Source organism: Meriones unguiculatus, chromosome 12 (assembly GCF_030254825.1).
Source record: "Meriones unguiculatus strain TT.TT164.6M chromosome 12, Bangor_MerUng_6.1, whole genome shotgun sequence".
Taxonomy (NCBI): domain Eukaryota; kingdom Metazoa; phylum Chordata; class Mammalia; order Rodentia; family Muridae; genus Meriones; species Meriones unguiculatus.
Window position 1 is genome coordinate 87,224,122 of NC_083360.1, and position 19,308 is coordinate 87,243,429.

Sequence of the window (19,308 nt, forward strand, 5' to 3'; positions counted from 1 at the left end):
CCCGCTTTTGATGATGTCCAGTGATGTGGACTGTGAGTGAAATAAACCCTTTCCTCCCCAGGTTGCTTTTGGTCATGGTGTTTCCTCACAGCAACAGACCCCTAAGACACTGAGCCTCTGCAGATGGAAATTTCAAATTCGTGGGTTGGTTATTCTAACTAAGGGGGCAGCATGAGAAAGAGGAAGGCGTGCTGTGTTTAATATAGGCAGGACAAAGGCCTTTATTAGCACATGCTAGCATGTTGGGATGTTAAAATACATATAAATATATAAAGAACTTCTCGTCATTAGGAGCCCTTGGTCTGGGGGAGGGGAAGATTATGTAAACAAATCATTAGGGGGTTGCTGACTTCCTCCTGTGGAGAGAAGGTTAACCAAAGAGTGTACATTGGTTTGGAGAGGGGACCCAGAGCTCTGTGCACATACTGTAGTCGCTGGACTACCCATCAGTAACTGAACAATCTAGGTGGGTCAGGGGGCAGGCAAGGAAGGTTAGTCCCCTCTTGCTCCCAAGCTTTTGGCTTTAGAAGGAAAGGCCTTATAGCAGGTGGAAAGATTTGTGAGTTAAACTGTAATCCGGCTTTCTAGTATTCTGTTTAACCTCAGGTAAGAGAGGTTGTTTGTTCGTTTTTGTTAGGGTCTCACTATGTATCCTTAGCTGTCCTGGAACTCACTATGTAGACCAGGCTGTCCTGGAACACACAGAGATGAAAGGTATGTGCTGCCACGCCCCGCTGGGTTTCTTCTTCCTCGTTTGAATAAAACTTCTGTTTCAAATCTCCTATTCATGCAGTTAAAAAACAAATTTTTAGACCTGGATTGGTGGCACGTGCCTTTAATCCCAGAACTCTGGAGACAGAGGCAGGTGGATCTCTGTGAGTTCGAGGCCAGCCTGGTCTAAATGTGAGCGCCAGGACAGGCAAGACTACAAAGAGACAACCTGTTTCAAAAAAACCAACCAACTAAAAAAGAAAGCACTTAGTGCACAGAGAATCACATATAAATCGGTATATTTAATAGTATTATCACTATCATTACTTTTTAGCACCATTACCCTTTTAGTTCTCACAACCCACCTGGACGGGGCTCTATTTTCCTGCACTTTTCAGAAACCTCAGCCCAGAAAGCGCCACCGCCTCCGCCTCCGCCGCCCGTCCGGCTCGGCGCATCATCCGTACCGGGTTTTCCAGGGCGGCCGGGGTCAGGGCCCGGCTCCTCGGCTCCCACCCCCGCGCCGGGCTTTGCGCTCCGCCGCGGCCTGTGGGACCGGAGGGGCGGGGCGGAGGGGGCGGGGCCGTGCCCGGGGGCGGGGCCGTGCCGGAGGGGCGGGGCGGCGTGAGGAGGGAAGTTGTCGAAGTTCGGGGAGACGCCCGGCCGCCGGCCTCGCCTACGGCCTGTCCCTCCGCCTCCTTCCCGCCCCGGGCCCCCGTCCGCCCGTCCTTCCTTCCCCTCCCGTGCATGATGGAAACACCATGGCTGCGGCAGCCCAGCTCTCCCTGACACAGGTAAACGCCGCCCGCCGCTCGGCCCGGCCCGGCCCGCGGCGGAGCCCCGGCCCTCCCCCACTGCGCTCGCGGGGCGCCGGCGCGGCGGCGGCTGCCCTCGGGCCGCTCGGCGGGAGCGCGTGTGAGGAGGGCGGGCGCCTCCGGAGCCCGGAGCCGTGGCCGCGGCCGCCGCCGCCGCGCCCCCGCCCCGGCTCGCCCGCAGCTCGGCTCCGCCCCGCGCGGCTCCCGCCCCGCCGCCGCCCTCCTCCCGGTGCGGTCCGCGCCCGCCCGCCCGGGAAGTCCGTCCCGCGGGCCCGGCGGCGGCCAGGTGAGCTCCGGGGCGGCCGCGGGAGGAGCGGGGCTCGGCTTCCGAGGTCCCCGCCGCCTCGCTCAGCTTCGCGGGGCTCGACGGCCGCGGAGTTCCCCGCACCTCCTCGGCCAGCCCTCGGTCGCACCGCGCCCGGGCGCCGGTCCTGCTCGCGCTGGCCCCTCCTGGGCAGCCTCCCCTCGGCTCGGTCCCCGTGCTGGCGGGGAACGGCGCCAGCCTTCGGCAGGTGCCCCGGGAGGATCTCCGCTGAAGGCTGTTCTCGAGGCCTCGCCTCTTTAATTTTTTTCCCTTTAGTTTTCTCTTCCTTCAGAGTCCCGTCCCCGAGTTGCACAGGAACGTCTAAACATCACTCGCTCCGCGGAGCCCGAGTTCTCCGTTTCCGTAAAACCGAGCGAGGTCACGCCACCGCATCCACTAGGATGAGGTGCCGCACACCTGCCAGGCCCTTCCTCCACCACAGCCCAGAAGTGTGCCCTCCCCGGAGCTGGTGGCCGTGTACTCCCCGGCCTGAGCCCACCTCAGCCTCACAGCCCACGCTCAGACAGCTCCCCTGCCATCTTGTCTCCTTGGCCTAGGTTTGCCTGTACTTAAGGCTTTTCGCTAAGTTAGGGCACGTGCTGGGGCAGTAGATTCTCTCTGTGTTGTGTATGATAAAGAGGTCTTGAGGTGTTTCTTTCCTAGCACTCTGGGATAGAGAGTATTTTCCCCAGGAACCAGGATGAAGTTTTTATACTTATTTATTGTGTAAAGCAGGTTGGTCTTGAACTCACTATGTAGGTCAAGAATGACCTTGAACTTTTGATCTTTCTGCCTCCATCTCCCAAGTGCTAGGATTGTGGACTGTACCTGTATACTAATTTTATTTATTGCCAGGGATCAAACCCAGGGCTTCATGGGGGCTAGGCAGTTTCTCTATCAATTGAGCCATATCTCCAGCGAAAGTTGATTTTATATATACCGTGTGTGTGTGTGTGTGTGTATGTATGTATTATATGTATATACACACACACCCTCAGGTAAAAGCTTCAGCCTGCAGGAATAGTCTCATAAACTTTACACCTTCCATATTTATTTCTTGTTGGTCATTGTGGTCTGACTGGCAGATAACAGGGAGGAACTTTTAAGATGGGGCCTTTAACTGGTCTAGTCTTGGTCATGAGTCTGTTTGGAAGGGTCCTTCTGTAACTCAAATTTGAGAAATGGAAACATTGACTTTTGGGTGTTGACTTTCTGAGTCTAGTTGGTGACCAGCCTTAAACTTGATCTCTGTTGGCAGGCTCTTGTATTCTGACTCTGTTGGCTAATTCTGGCAAGTTTTCCTCCCACTTAAAGATTTTGTTCCCTTGAAGACTTCTGTAGAATTGCTTCTTGGTTGTGTGCCTCCTTGGATTGTACTGAATGGTTACTATCATTCATCTGTGGAAATTCGCTTCAGGCTCTCAGTTTTGTAGTCACGTCCATAATTTACATATGTTCTTGTGGTTATATATTTAGGTGCTAACATATCCAGAGTAAATGCTGAATCAAAAAGGGGAATTATCCTTTAGTATCTCATGTTTGAACTTAAATTGAGAATTCAAATAAGCCAGTGTTTATTTTGATACTAAAATACCAAGATATGCAGTGAGATATATTGTAAAGGCAGAGGAAAAAAAAAACCAGTTTTTAAATATTTACTAATGTGTTTTCTTTCTTCAAAACCTAGTAAATTGTGGTTCTTAGATTTTAATTGTATGACTGTTTTGCCTGTGTGCATACCACATGTATGGCTGATGCCCACATAGGCCAGAAGAGAGTGTCAAATTTCTTGGAACTAGAGTTCTAAACCACCTTGTGGGTACTGGGAAATGAACCTAGGTCCCCTGCAAGAGCCACAGGTGCTGTTCACTTGAGCTGAGCCCTCTCCAGACCCTGATTTTTAACATCTGTGTGTGTGCACATGCATGCATTTTGAGACTGTCTGAGACCATCACACTGTGTAGTTTTGGCTGCCTGGAACTCTGTAGACCAGTCAGGCCTCAAATTCATAGTTATGCCTATCACTGATATAGTTAATTTTTCTTTTCTTCTCTTCTTTCTTTCTTTCTTTCTTTCTTTCTTTCTTTCTTTCTTTCTTTCTTTCTTTCTTTCTTTCTTTCTTTCTTTCTTTTCTTTCTTTCTTTCTTGCTAAATTAATTGGGCCTTGTGGCACATACCTGTAATCCTAGCATTTGTGAGTGTGGAGCAGGTGGAACGCCAATAGTTTAAGACTAGTGTGAGCTCATAGCATGTACTAGCTAAGCCAGGGCCATGCAGTGAGACTGCCCTTAAACTTAAGTGTGTGTGTGTGTGTGTGTGGTGCAGGCATGTGAGTGTGCAGGTCCATATGCCTGTTGGAGTGCATGAAGAGACAGAGGAGGATGTCAGGTGTCTTCCTGTGTCGTTTTGTGCCTTACAGATTTGAGACAGGTGTCAGGGAGTGGGAGTGGCCGTTTCTGTTCTGCTGGCTAGCTAGGCAGTGTGCTCTTGAGAACTGCCTGTCTCTGCTCTCCAAGGCTAGGGTTACAGCCATGCTGGGTTTTTATGTGGGTGCTGGGGATTTGAATTCCGCTCCTTGTGCCTACATAGCGTTTTTATCTCCTGAGCCATTTCCTCAGTTTTTGTTTAAAAGCACTTTTAAGTGCTTGAACAGTCAGATAGTGGTGTAGCCTGGCTTCACATTCATTGTTGATGGATTTATGTTGCCTTCAGTTTCTCTTTCCTAGTCTTCTGATACAGTTAGAGATAGGTGAAGTGAGAATCTTCAGACAGACACATGTGGAGGGTAGGAAGTGAATGGCTGTGTTGCCCATTCTGGCCAGGTTCTTAGATTTAAGTGATCTTTCTGCCTCAGTCTCCCAAGAAGCTGCCGTATGGATGTATGCCTCTGGTTCCAGCAAAGGACTTAAAGTTAATTTCTTTCCCTTTGTTTATTTGGAAGAAAGTGATCGCTATCTCTTGTGCCTATGCCAGAACTGTTAAGGGCTCTTTGACATTTGTTGTAGTAAATTTAGAAAGGTGTTGGGCTATCTGTTATTTATTAGTATCTCAGAGATTATCACAGCGCTGTTATTTAACCCGCTATCACAAATAATGAGACAGACACCTGTGAGATTAACCAGATGCTAGTTTCTGCCTCTAGTAATGATTAATATAGCGTATTTATTTGTCATTTGTTCATTCATTCACTCATTCAGTGAGTATGTGTGTGTGCACTTGAGAATGAATTTTTGTTTGCTTTTGAGATAGGGTCCCTAGCCCTAGCTGTCTTGGAATTCCCTATATCGACCACACTGGTCTGGACTCAACAGAAATCAGCTTACCTCAGACTCCCAGGTGCTGGGATTAAAGGCATGCACTGCTGTGTCTGGCTTCTGCACATAGTTTTTAATTATTAGATGTAACTATCAGGCATGGTGGTACATGCCTATGATCTTAGCCCTCAGGGAGGCAGAGGCAGGCAGATTGCTGTGAGTCCAAGGCCAGCCAGATTTACAAAGTCTAGGACAGCCAAGGCTACACAGAGAAACTCTGTCTTGAAAAACCAAATCAAAACAAAACAAAAAATTAGATGTAACACACTACATTAAGGTTGGCTTTTTGGCCTTTATCACTTAAACAAAAATAACAAATTGGAGAAGAATGTGAAAAATGTTTCAGTTTATGCTCCCTTCCTTTTTGAATGCCTGCCAAACAGTCCTCTCTTTATCTAAAGATGGAAATTAACTTATACCTTCTAGAGATGATATCATACTAGATTATGAGTGCATTTTCAGCTTTGCCAGTAGGTACGGAATTGAGTAAAATTCCTAGGTCTCTGCTTTCTTCACCTTAAAAATTGATCCACAGTTGTTAAAAGCATTGACTGTTCTTCTGGGAGAACCTGGTTCAATTCCCAACACCTGTTTGGTAGCCAACAGTCATCTGCAAATCCAGTTCCAGGGGCTCCAACCCCATCCCTGTCGTCCCCAGGTGCAGATACACTTGCAGGCAAAACACCTAAAATAAAAAATAAATGAATCTTAAAAAATATTATCCAGCAAATATGATTGAGTATTTATTGTCAGTCAAGAATTAATCTAGTCAGTTGCAATATACTAACAAAATAAGCTTAAAGACAAAAATGAGGAACTTCAATTTTAATAGGGGAGTTTGGACGTTATTAAATGTTTTCCAGTTCTGACGTTTTGTAAACCGATGATGTGCTGGTTTTCTCACCCTGCTCAGCGCTCAGCGCTGCTCAGCCTTACTTTTTCTCATTTCAGCTCTTGCTGATAAGTAAAATTTGAATCTTATGTGACAGTAGGCTAATCCCAGCATGTGAGAATCTGAAACGGAAATTAAATACAATGAATTTGAGGCCAGAATGGCAACAAAGTAAATTGCAAGTCAGCCTAGGTTACAGAGAACTTCTGTCTGAAGAAAACAGAACCACAAGCCCCACTCCTGGGGCAGAGCTGGAGGCAGTTACTGAGTGCAGAGAGAATTAGAGCTTCCCAGGGACGAGCGCCCTCACTGCTTATGTAATACCAGCGCCTCAAACCTACTCACGTGCCAGACCAAATGAACTCAACAGGTTGTATTTACGTATTTATTCGTGTGTGTGTGTGTCAGTCATAATAAAAGAGAGACCACAAGTGTGAGGGGAGGGACTGGAGGGAAAAGGCACAAACTCAGTACACATATGAAATTTTATTTTTTTAAAGAGGGTTTTTCTTTGTATCCTTTCTGAAATTCACTGTGTTGGCCAGGCTGGCCACAAACTTGGAGATTCCCCCTGCCTCTGCCTCCCGAGTGCTGGGAAGGCCTGAGTCACCACTGCCTGGCTGAAATTTTTAAAATTTTTAGGAAAAATAAAGGGAAAAACTTGAATGAGAAAGCTTGGATTTTTGCTTTTTTGGTAGATTATAGAAAAGACAAGTAATATTTTTTTCTTTTTTGTTTTTGAGCACTTTTTTTTTTCTTTTTGTTTGTGAGGACTTTGCATCAAACCCAGAGCCTTGCAAATGCTAGGCAACCACTGGCTGCTTCCTCATTAATTTTCACTGTGCAGCCTTGGCCTGCCTGGGCTCAGCAGAAGTCAGTCTGCTTCAGCCTCCCAAATGTTGGGAATAAAGGTGTGTGCCACGGCTAGCCTAGTAATTCTGTCTTACGTTTACTATTGCTGTGATGAAACACATGACTTAAAGCGACTTAAAGGAAGGTATTTCTTTGACCTACGCTTCCACATCGTGAAGGAAGCCAGGACAGGAACTCAGACAGGGCAGGACCCTGGAGGCAGGAGCTGCAGAGGCTGTGGAGGAGTGCTGCTCACTGGCTCGCTCTGCCTGCTCTCTGAGAACCCAGGACCACCGGACCAAGAGTGACCCCACCCGGAGTGGACCAGCCCCCCTTACAAGCTTGACTGCAGTCCAGTCTTATGGAGGCGTTCTCATTTTAGGTCCCCCTGCCCAGGTGACTGTAGCTTGTGTCAGGTTGACATTAAACTAGCCAGCACTACTTTTTAAACTTTTGTCTGTCTTTAATCCCAGCACCCTGGAGGCAGAGGCAGGCAGAACTCTTGAGTTTGGGGCCAGCCTGGTCTACACAGTTTCAGGATAGACTAGCCAAGGATACACAAGAGATGCTGTCTCAAAAAAAAAAAAAAAAAAAATCAACTGCCCATTTCTTTTTTTGTATCTCTACTCATAACTAGCTCCTTGTGTTTTTTACTGTTTGACAGAAGTAGTACTTCAGTTAATTCATTTTACAAATGGGAGAGGCAATACGTGTAAGGCAGGAAATGCCAGATCTAAGTGTTTGTTGTGGGTGAGTGGGTGTGGGTGTTGTTAGTTTGCCACTCACTGGACCTCTGTACCATGATTGGTCTTGTGTTCTCCATCTTCATTGCCTCAGCCTCCCAGATGCTGAAGTAACAGGCGCACTGCACAGTTCCTGACTGAGATCTAATATTGTACTAAGATGCACGAAACTGAAAGAAAGCTGTTTCATTGTCCTTTCTTGTGTACTAATTCATAACATGTCAGATGCATGTCTTATTAAGACTTTGTTTTCATATATGCTTGTTGTTTTAGTGGGGTAGTAAGTGTCCTTCCTCTCTTCTGAGACAGGATCTCACGACATAGCTCTTGCTGGTCTAAACTTGCTTTGTGTACTGGGCTGGCCTCAGACTCACGGAGATCTGTCTGTTTCTGCCTCCCGGGGGTTGAGAGTAAAGATGCCCAGCCTGGTAGTAAGTCTCTTGAGGAAGGAAGCTTTGGTCCCCAGATCTTCAGTGCTTTTGTTGGCACCTTGACAAGTTGTTGGTGTATTAGTATACTTCATTATGAGCTTTCCGTTTTATCAGCATACGGTATGGTGGATATCTTAAATACTTAGCGCTTCAGCTTGAATTGAAGTTTTCTTATTTTAGTATTTAAAGGTTTTGTTTAGTTTTGTTTTAGGGGTGTGTAGGGATTTGTGTGTGCATATTGGGTCCAGTGTTCTACGGCTGATCTAAATGCATGGTCCAGTTTGTGTGTGTGTGTCAGACAAACCTGTTTGACAGGTTCTCACTGTGAAGTACTGGCTGGCCCTGAGCTTACTATGTAGAACAGGATGGCCTCCAAACTTCGATGACCTCCTCCTGTCTCTTGGGTACTAGAGGTGTGTGTTTCCATGCCCAGCCAGGATTTATTTTTTATAATAACTTAAAATTTTTTTTTTCCTGTGTGTTCAAGCTTGATGCTTGTATATCTCAATTTTGGGGAATTGCTACTAATTTTGGGAACCTACTGTGTGGCTCTAGGGAGCAAATTCAGGCCCTCAGGCTTGCAACAAGCATTTTAACCTCGAAGGACTTGTAATTTGTGACTTTAAAAACACACAAACAAACCAAGAAGCTATGGTATGACCTAAAAACAATAAGTACTCTTGCAGGCTGAGACTGGAGCCCTGTAGCCTTGGCTACAGAGTGAATTCCAGGCCAGTCTTAGAAGCATAGTGAGACCCCATCTTTAAAAAAGAAAGAAAAGAAACAAAACAAAGACTGAGAGTGTGGGGTCCATCTGTAACTCGAAGTCCTGAGTGTGGTGGTGGAAGGATGATCAAGATTCAGGGTCATTCTTGGTTTGTATAGAAAGTTCACAGTGAGTCTGGGTTATGTGAAAACCCCTGCCTTAAACCAAAACTCAAACCACAAACAACAAAATTCCAAATCAAACCCCACAGCCCCAATGCATTAAGTAGTATAGAAATGCTTTGTTTATTAAAGACAGGATTTCTGTGTGTTTTCTAGACGGGCTTGAATTTGCAGTCTTCCTGCTTCAGCATTTAGAGTGATGGGACATGTAGTTTGGTAGTTTTTAATTTTAAAAATGATAGATTTTTGTTATAGAAATTTTAGAAATCGGAGGGGAAAGTCTCTCATAACTTCAGTTTCTGGGATTTATTTATTTAGAGTTAGTCTCCCATGATTGATTGATTGATTTAGTTTCTCTTTGTACTCCCTGGTGGTCTTGGAGTTCCTGTATTAGGTCTTCTATGTATTGATATGTGTCATTTTGATGTTTATTTTTAATTTCATTAAAAAAAAACAATGTTATACTGGCAAGAATCACTACATGTGCTAGTAAACATCAATTTATTGCTTCAATTTAACAATTATGATAATAAATTCAGGGCAGTGTTTGAAAAATACAACCTGTTTTCACAATCAGGAAAGGGAGATTTTACTTAACATGACAGATTTAAGTTTCTATTATTGGAAAGGCACACTAATGATGTTTTTCTTTTTGCCTATTAAACTATTTATATTAAGTATAACTAATATACTCAGGAAATCTCTGCTTACTTGAGAGGCATCTACTCATTCTTAAAATGGTTTGGAATGAAAAAAATTGGTTTGGAATGTTCAGCACTTGGGAAGGATTGCTTTAGTTAAAATTAATTAGGAACAGTTGGGTTGTTCAGTAGTCTCCCAGGAATAATTAAGAGTTCATTCCTTTATTTTCAGTTGTTTACAAGCTAATGTTAGTAACAGGCTCATATATTGTCCCTAGTTGCCTCATTTTAAATGTGCATTAGGGCATTTTACTTGCATTCCAAAGAGATATAAAAACTTCTTTGAGTTTTGTGTTTAATAAAATTGTAACTCTAGAAACAAAAGCAGAAAAGTAGCCCCCCAGAGATCCTAATTTTTTGAGAATTGGTACAAATTAATAAAAGAAAAGGAAATATTAGAGAAACCCATATGATAGAATTTCATTTTAAAGCATTTGAATTCTCACTACACATTATCTTTAGGAACCCCTGGGGAGGTTGAGTGTAGTAAAGGCGTGTGCTGCCAAGCCTGATAATCTTGAGTTTGGTTTCCAGGGCCCACGTGATGGAAGGAGAGAACCGACTTCTGCAAATGTGCTCTGACTTCCACATTTGTGCCAGTAGCACCTGTGCTGACATAGTCTGTGTTTTGTATCTTGAGACACTGTCTCTCTGTGTAGCCTTGGCTGTCTTGGTCTAGCTTTGTAGACCAGTCTGGCCTCGAACTCACAGCAATCTGCCTGCCCCTGCTTCCCTGAGTGCTGAAATTAAAATAATTTTTAGGGGCTTTAAGTAGTCTGAATAATTTTATAATTTGAATGCATAAGTGGAAAATTGAATTCAGAAAGGATCTCAGTTAAACATATACAGGAAAAAGACTGGAAGAGAAAACACTTAAGAATTTTTTTTTTTTCAATACAGTTTATTCAGGAACCTTGAACAATCTTCTGACCCTGGGGAAAGCCAGCCCACCACTTAAGAATTTTTAATTTTATTAATTATAGCTTTTAATTACCTCACTTTTAATAGTGAGCCTGTACTCCTTCTCTTAGCAACTGATCTAGCACTTTTATATGCTGCTTCTGAAAATTTACTGAAACTGACATCAATAACAATGTAAAACTGTATTTTAAGATTACACCCACACTTAGATTTCTTTTCTGTCTCTCCTCATCCTCCTGCAGAGCCTTATTTATCCCATGTTGGCCTAGAACTTGTTCTATAACTCAGGATTACCTTGAATGTCTGATCCTCCTGCCTCCACCTCTCAGTTGCGGGGCCTTGTGCTACCACAGCTGTTTTGTACCATAATGGACTCACCGACAACTGAGTCACATTCCTGCTACCCTTAATACAAAATTAAGTTTCTTTTTAAATGCTGTAGGTTCAGCCCAGGACCTTGTGCATGCTGGACAAGGGCGCCAGTCCTGACCCACACCCACGCCCTTTACATTCCTTTAAACCTTGTTAGGTAAACTGAGCTAATTTTGTTTCTCAGTAGTGTTTGTGTTTCTAAGAATCTAGTCAGGGCCTTGCACATACTAGGCGTATATACTCTTACATCTGGTGGATTTAATTTTAAATAGTCTAATCTTTGTGTTTAGAGAAACTGACCAGAGGAATGATGATAATATTATTTTGGAGAACTGAGAGTAATTTGTAACTTATGATATTTCATGTTTGTTATTTGATCTTTATAGTAACCAGCGAACCAGGTTGTTGTTGTCATTCCATCAAATTGGAGGACGTGGAGGGTTGTACTGTGGGATGTAAGCTTTCTCAGCAGAAATGAAAGGGAACATGACTAGATTCTGAAAAAATACAGTCAAGACTACTTTACTGCCTGCTCCGGCCCTTAGTCCTTTTCCCAGAGGCAGCTATTTTTGCTGTTTTTTTCCCTTGTCTGTTCTTTATAATGATCTTTCTCTCTTTCACTGTATTTTTTAAAACTATTTTGACAAGCTGTTCTTTTACAACTGTATTAATTTTAGTTCATCTGAGATAGGAAGTTCTGTGTTAGTGCCTATTGATGCTGTCAATTTTTTTTAAATATATTTATTTAATCATTCATTATGTATACATTCTTCTGCCTGCATCTATACCTGCACCAGATCTCATTTACAGATGGTTGTGAGCCACCATGTGGTTGCTGGGAATTGAACTCAGGACCTCTGGAAGAACAGTCAGTGCTTCTAACCTCTGAGCCATCTCTCCAGCCCCGATGCTGTCAATTTTTAAAACATTCCAGGGTAGTGCTGTGTGTGAATATTCTCAGTTCACTGAGCGTGGCCAAGCCAATGACAGGCATTTCTGCTGTTTAGTGCTCTGTTGTCGGCACCGCAGCACCGCCTACATGTTCTTGTGTCTGGAGCTACATGGCTTTAGGTTTTGCTTGTTGTAATTATTAGGTCAAATGGCTGCAAGTATTTTAGATTTATTATATATATTATATATAATATGTCTAGTTTCTGTGGAGGTCAGAAGAGGGCATCAGAGCCCCTGGAACTGGAGTTAGGAACAGTTGTGAGCGGCTGTGTGGGTGCTGGGAATTGAACTTAGGTCTAATGCAACAAGTGCTCTTAACATTGAGCCATCTCTCCAGCCACTCAAAGGGTATATTTATGCTCTATATTGGTAACACTGTTTGAGAATGCTGTTTCTTCCATAGCTTTGTCAATATAGTATATCTGTATTAGACTTTTTGATCAGTGTCAGTTTGACATAAAAATTAGATCTCACCATTTCAGTTTGTCATTTCTTTAATTTACGGGTAAGGTTGAAGGTATTATTTTTATTTTATTATTATTAAAAAACTGTTTAAGTTCTGTGTGTTTGAAATTTAGAGCCTTTTACCAGGCAGTGGTGGTACACGCCTTTGATCCCAGTACTTGGGAGGCAGAGACAGGTGGATTTCTGTGAGTTCAAGGCCAGCCTAGTCTACAGAGAAAGAGAGTTCCAGGACAGCCAGGGATACAAGGAGAAACCCTGTCTTGAAAAACCAGGAAGGAAAAAAAAATTACAGCCTTTTTTCTCAGGGCTTTTACCAGATATCGATTTTTTTCCCTTTCATTGCTGGATATTGACTCCAAAGTCTTATGTGTGCTAGGTAAGTATTGTACCATTGAACTTTATCTCCAGCCCCAGCTGTATTTAAAGAACAGTTATTTTATGTGTCTGAGAGTTTTTGTGCCTGCATGCACGTATGTGCACTATGTATCTGTATCCTGTGCCCATGGAGGTCAGGTGAGAGCATCAGATCCCTAGAACTGAAGTTGTAGATGGTTGTGAACCACTGTGTGTGTTTGTTGGCAACTGAATCTGGGTCCCCTATAAGAGCAACAAGTGCTCTTAACTGCTGAGCTATCTCTCTTGCCCCAAATGTAGATATTTTTGTTCTTTTGAGACCGCACCTGAGTAGACTGGGCAGCCTTGAACTCACAGAGATCTGCCCACCCTGCCTCCTAAGTGCTGAGATCGAAGGTGTGTGCCATTACACTCAGAAGCAGAGGCAGAATGATATAGAGTATTTCTAACACTACCTCTACTCTGCTTGTGGACAGCTCTGTGATCTCGGGCACACTGCTTATCCTCTAGCTCAGTTGTTTATTTGTGTAGTAAAATAAACTGTGGAGGTCGTCCAGGCGTGTTGTGTGCACTTCATGAACTGATGAATGAAGGATGTAACGTAAATGTATTATCAGGGTCCCCGCAGTGCTTCTTAGTGTGTGGTCACAACCCCATGGTGGAGGTCGCCTATCTGACATTTACATTACGATTCATAACAGCAGCAAAAGTACAGTTCTGAAGCAGCAATGGAATAATGTTATGGTCGGCGTCACAACAGCATCAGCTGTGTTAGAGGAGGTTGAGAGTCACTGCTCTAGAGGAACAGAGCTTACAGAGTGAGTCTGTGCCTGCCTGCCTGCCTTGCAGCTGAGAATGACCTTGAATGCCAACCCTCCTGGGTCTGACTTGAAGGTACTGGGATTACAGCTGTGTGTCACCAATCCTGACTACTTACTCATGAAAGAAAACTGGGGCACAGAGAAGTAGCACAAAGGTTGACGTGTGCGCAGCTTTTCAGCTATTAGGGGCCAGGCCTGACTTGACGGCTTGACCGTGAGTGTAGGCACCACCATGTCCAGTCTGCCTAGAGGATGTAAAATCAGGATATTAATTTAGGTTACAAAGGGCATTTACAGTTGGTTAAAGGTTAATTATCATTGGAAATTGGTATTAAATGTGAGGGTGAGGATCTTCTCTGTACTCCATGTTGTTTTTGTTCTTATCTGTCCTCTACATTCTGTTCTTTTTCCCTTCTTTGGCATACTTTACACATGGCCTTGTGGGTGGATTCTGGACCATCTGCTACTTTAGAACAGTTTAAAACTGGTTCTGTTGACTCTGCTTTGAGCCATACTTGCTGGAAATGGCCTGGTTTGTCTGTCTGCTTGGCAAGTTTTCTCTTTTATATCCCCACTGCTTTTCATGACTAATTTTTTCCTTAACACATGAATCTTGGTAGTAGTGTTCAGGGACTAAGACAGTCAAGACTTCTTTTCTTGTAGGCCTTTCCCCCAAAAATCCCTATAATAAAAACTTCACAAACTTTATATTGTTTCGAGGTGGTCTAAAAAAATAAAATTGGAGAGTTGTTTGAGATTGGGAATAAAAACGTCAAAATCATGATCTTCCTGCCTCAGTATCCCAAATGGGGACATTAGTTACTTTATTTTCTTCTTTAGAGACAAAGCCTCATGTAGCCCAGGCTGATCTTGAACTTGCTTTATAGCTGAGGATGACCTTGAACTCCTGATTCTCTGATCCTCCTGCCTTCAGCTGCTTTTTTTTTTTTTAAAGAGAGGTCTTACTGTGTAGCTCTGTCTGTCCTGGAACTCACTCTGTAGACCAGGCTGGGCTCGAACTCAGAGAGTCACCTGCCTCTGCCTCCCAAGAGCTGGGATTAAAGGCGTGTGCCACCACATCCAACTGAGGGTAATTGTTTTATAGTGAATTTTGAACTTGAGATATGTTAGATATCTAACTTTGCTTTTTCTTATTCCAGAATATTTTGGCTAGTCTTAATTTATTGAAATTTGGTATGATCTTTAGATAGGATTAATTTGTTAGTTTCTACAAAACATTGGCGGGGCTTCTCTTGGGAATTGCATTGAATGTGTAGATGAATTTGAAGAGTTTTGTCTTCTTCACAGTGTTTGTACTCCTATTCCAGGAACACAGGGTGTTTTCTCATTAATATGTTATAATTTTTTTGCTCAACAATGTCTTACTAGTTTTTCAGAGGCTGTGTTTTATAGTTGTTAAATTTACTACTATATATGCTATCCTTTTTTATGTGAGTGTGAATGGAATTGACTTCTTAAGTTTATTTTCAAATTCACTTCAAGTACATAAAATATAATCACTTCTACATATTGATTTTTATGTCTTATAACCTTGGTAACTTTATTTGTTTTAATGGATTCTTTGGGTTCTGTACCACTTTGCTACTGTGGATTTACTACTGTGACAAGGGACAGTTTGACCTATGGTGGTCTGGATGCCATTTATTTTTTTTATCTATATTCTCTGTCAACAACCGACATGATGTGCCAGTCTTTGGGGAAAACCATGCATGTACATATTACAGCCTCACACTCACACGCCTGCAGGAAGACTGTGTAGTAATAAGTAGCAATTTACTTTTCCTTTTTTTTTTTAAAGACGGTTTCTCTATGTAGCCCTGGCTGTCCTGGAACTCCCTCTGTAGACCAGGCTGGCCTCAAACTCAGAGATCTATCTGCCTCTACGCCTGACTTGCAATTTACCCTTTAAAAGAAATTTCTCTTATATTTATGAATATTTATCACAATTGATAAGGAATAATGCTTTTAATTTACAATAGAAGTAGATTTTTTATGTTGACAACTGTGATTTAAAAGTTTCCCTTTAGGAATTTCATTTCATTGCTAAAAGGTTCATGTGCAATTTTGTACAACTACAGTTTTAGATATATTTTTATTTTTCCTAATCGAAAGCTAGTTTCATTCTCACTGTATAAGTATTCTGTCCTAAGGGATCTTCATAGAGTATAAGAATGTAAAAAATTGAGAATGTAAAAAAAATATTCATAATCCTATTTTGCAGAACTAATCTCCGAGATCACTTCAATCATTTCAGATATTTTCACTGTGTTCATGATGTGTGTGTTTGAACATTTACAGTCTAGCAACGATGGCGAGAGCTGGCTTTACTGGGTACATAAACGTCCTTGGCCCACCTTGCTTGATGAGCGCTGACAGTGTGGACGGCCTTTCCCGTTCTCACTTAGCTGTGCCACGTTGGTGAGGGGTTCAACCACGTAGTGGACTCCGCCTTCTTAGAGGCTTTACCCTAACAGTGAATCTGTATTGTAATGATGAATAAGGTACAGTTTGGAGCTCAGAATTTATTTATTTTTGAGAAACTTTTTTTTCTTCAAGAGTCTCGGGGTTCTTTTCACTGAACTTTAGTCCTTGATTAAGGGTTTCAGCTGATTTTGTACGGCACACAGCCAACTTTTGGAGGACTTAATTTTAAAAAGATTTACCACTGAGACACTTAGGCTAGATTTATAAGGCAGCTTTAACATTTTTAAATTTTTATTTTTATAAAGATTCTAGCTACTAAAATCTTTATATTTTATATTGCCATGTTGAAGCACTTCCTGTATTCAGTATTAGCTTCATCCATAAAATTTCGACTGTTATATACAAAAGCATCAGTGAATGTTGACATTTTCAGCTAGTTCATTAGCTGTGACACTGAAATTTTCATAGTAAGTATCCTTGAAGGTTTCCTGCAAGTTATCTGCTTATCCGCTTTCTGGAGAAATGAAAATAAAGTGCTTAGTTCTGTGCTAACAGCATTTTTTTTTTAAACTCATTGCTCCTAAAGGGCTTGTATTTGGTAATTAAAAAAAGGGTACCCAGGGCTGGAGAGATAGCTCAGAGGTTAAGAGCAGTGGCTGCTCTTCCAGAGGTCCTGAGTTCAATTCCCAACAACCACATGGTGGCTCACAACCATCTATAATGAGATTGGATACCATTTTCTGGAGAGCAGGTATACATGCAGACAGAACATTGTGTATATAATAAATAAATAAATCTTAAAAAAAAAAGGGTACCCAACAGCAGAACAGGTAGTCACAACTGTACAAAGAATAAACTGCCTTGCTTTCATATGACTTCTTACTGTTGATCTGTTCTTAAGCTGTTTTCCACTGAGATAGCTAGCTGGGAGGCAGGTGCATTGTGTGTGTCAGGCATCCACTGCTTCTCTCGCTGCATTCTTCACAAATGGCTGAGAGCACCACTGGCAAAATCTTGTTTTACAAGACGTTAAGGAAGAAGTTACCCATGTTTCTTGTGTCTGAGGATATATTTTTAAGTGAGTCTCTAGCTGGTTTTCTTTTTAAAAATTTTAAAATAATTTATATATTGATGGGGGCACATACTGGCTTATATGTGGGGGTCAGAGGACAACTTGTGGAAATCAGTTCTCTTCCTCCATGTGAATCCTGGGGATCAAGCTCAGGGCGTCAGGCTCGGCAGCAAGCTTCTTTGCCTGATGAGCCATCTCACCGTCTCTGCTGGTTTTCCTTGAAAGGAAGATGTTCTGCTCAATCTATAAAGACTCAGGACAGCAAAATGGAATTGACAACATCTTTCAAATGAGTTATTTAAGTTGTTAAACTACTTAAGCGCTACTAGCATATGTTGTTGATAATATAGAAGTAGGTCTAATAAAGTTTATTAGCGCTATAATTAACACGGCAGTATTACCTAACGTGTTATAATCAGTTAAAGGCACAGACACCCGATAGATTGTAGACTAGCCTTCTTTGACCCAGGACAAGGCAGATATTTCTTCTTAAGCTTCCTTTACCTCTCATCTACATCTCATTTACCTTTACCGTCCCACACCATCTGCTCTAATAATTCCTATCTGGGCTACTTCCCATCCATAATCCCAAAACACTTGATAATGTTCTTCATCTAGGCTGCTTTTCCACCCATGCTGGTCTGGCCACATGCTCCTCTCCATGCTAACCCTTTGTGGCTCCTGCCTCCTTCCTTCTGTGGTACTTGTCTCCTTGCCTGTGATCCTTCTCTTCCTAAAACTCACCAGTCCTAGCTTCACCCCTCACTTCTGCCCTGCCCATGTGTAGGCCTTTTAATCAGCCAACTAGGGACAATTGGGGAACATTTCCTATCGTCATGTGAGTACAGGAGATAGTTCAATATTCATAACAGTGCCCAGAGTAGTAACCAAATCTCAAGGCACTGAACTCAGCACTTGAAAACACAGGTGTACCTGCCTCCAACAAGCATATACCGTGCCTAGGAGTTAGTATACAGTGAAGGTATACAAAGTCCATCCTGGGCTACACTTGGAGCCTGATCTGACATGGACTACATCTGTGCAGAGGTTCTAGGTTATCTCCATGCATGGTACTTGTTTGGAGTATCAGTCTCAGAAAAGACACCTGGGCCCACAATTTTTTTTTTTTCTGTTGCTCTCCTTATGGAGTTCCTGTCCTCTCCGGGTCTTTCTATCTCTCCCTTCTTTCATAAGATTCCCTGCACTCTGTCCAGAGTTTGGCTCTGAGTCTCATCATCTGCTCGGATACCTTGCTGGTAGAGTCTTTCAAAGGCCCTCTGTGGTAGGTTCCTGTCCTGTTGCCTGTTTTCTCCCTCGTCTGATGTCCATCTCGTTTGCCTTTCTGAGTGAGGAGTGAGCAATATCCTTAACCATCAGGGATGTGCAAATCAAAATGACTCTGAGATTTCACCTTACACCCATCAGAATGGCTAAAATCAAAACTCAAGTGACAACATAGGCAGGTACACCTGTGTTTTCAAGTGCTGAGTTCAGTGCCTTGAGATTTGGTTACTACTCTGGGCACTGTCATGAATATTAAACTATCTCCTGTACTCACGTGATGATGCTGGTGGGAATGTAAACTTGTTACAACCACTTTGGAAATCAATCTGGTGCTTTCTCAGACAATTAGGAATAGCGCTTCCTCAAGATCCAGCTATACCACTCCTAGGCATATATCCAAAAGATGCTCAAGGGTACAAGGACATTTGCTCTACCATGTTCATAGCAGCTTTATTCATAAGAGCCAGAACCAGGAAACAACCCAGAGGTCCCTCACTGGAGGAATGGATACAGAAATTGTGGTACATTTATACAATGGAATACTACTCAGCAATTAAAAATGAGGAAATCATGAAATTTGGAGGCAAATGGTGGGAACTAGAAAAGATCATCCTGATTGAGGTATCCGAGAAGCAGAAAGACACACATATACTCACTCATAGGTGGATATTAGCCATATAGTATAGGATAAACATACTAAAATCTGTACACCTAAAGAAGCTGAGCCAGAAGGAGGACGCTGGATAAGATGCTCAGTAGTTGAGTTTTTTAAAATGAGAAATCCGAGACAATAGCAATGACTTGCGTGACTGCTAGGACAGCAGACTGAGTCAAGATTGTCCTGGGCAACCCCTGGGCACGTTCAGGGACACGGTGGTGTTTGCAGTTTGTATCCTGATTCTCTGGCAAGTGAACTCTGAAACTGGTGGCGCCTTTAATCCTAGTGCTCGGGAAGCAGAGGCGGGTGGATCT

At 42.9% G+C, this 19,308-nt stretch overlaps 1 protein-coding gene across 4 annotated transcripts in view; it reads left to right on the forward strand.

The window, feature by feature from the left end:
• Positions 1–1,313: 1,313 nt before the first annotated feature.
• Positions 1,314–19,308, forward strand: part of Eps15 (epidermal growth factor receptor pathway substrate 15) — a 100,534-nt gene continuing 82,539 nt past the window's right edge. For all 4 annotated transcript variants that reach the window (XM_060366109.1, XM_060366110.1, XM_021660807.2 and 1 more), the window contains exon 1: positions 1,314–1,505. In XM_060366109.1, coding sequence (XP_060222092.1) covers positions 1,473–1,505 — 33 coding nt within the window. In that variant the 5' untranslated portion in view covers positions 1,314–1,472. The remainder of the gene's footprint in view (positions 1,506–19,308) is intronic.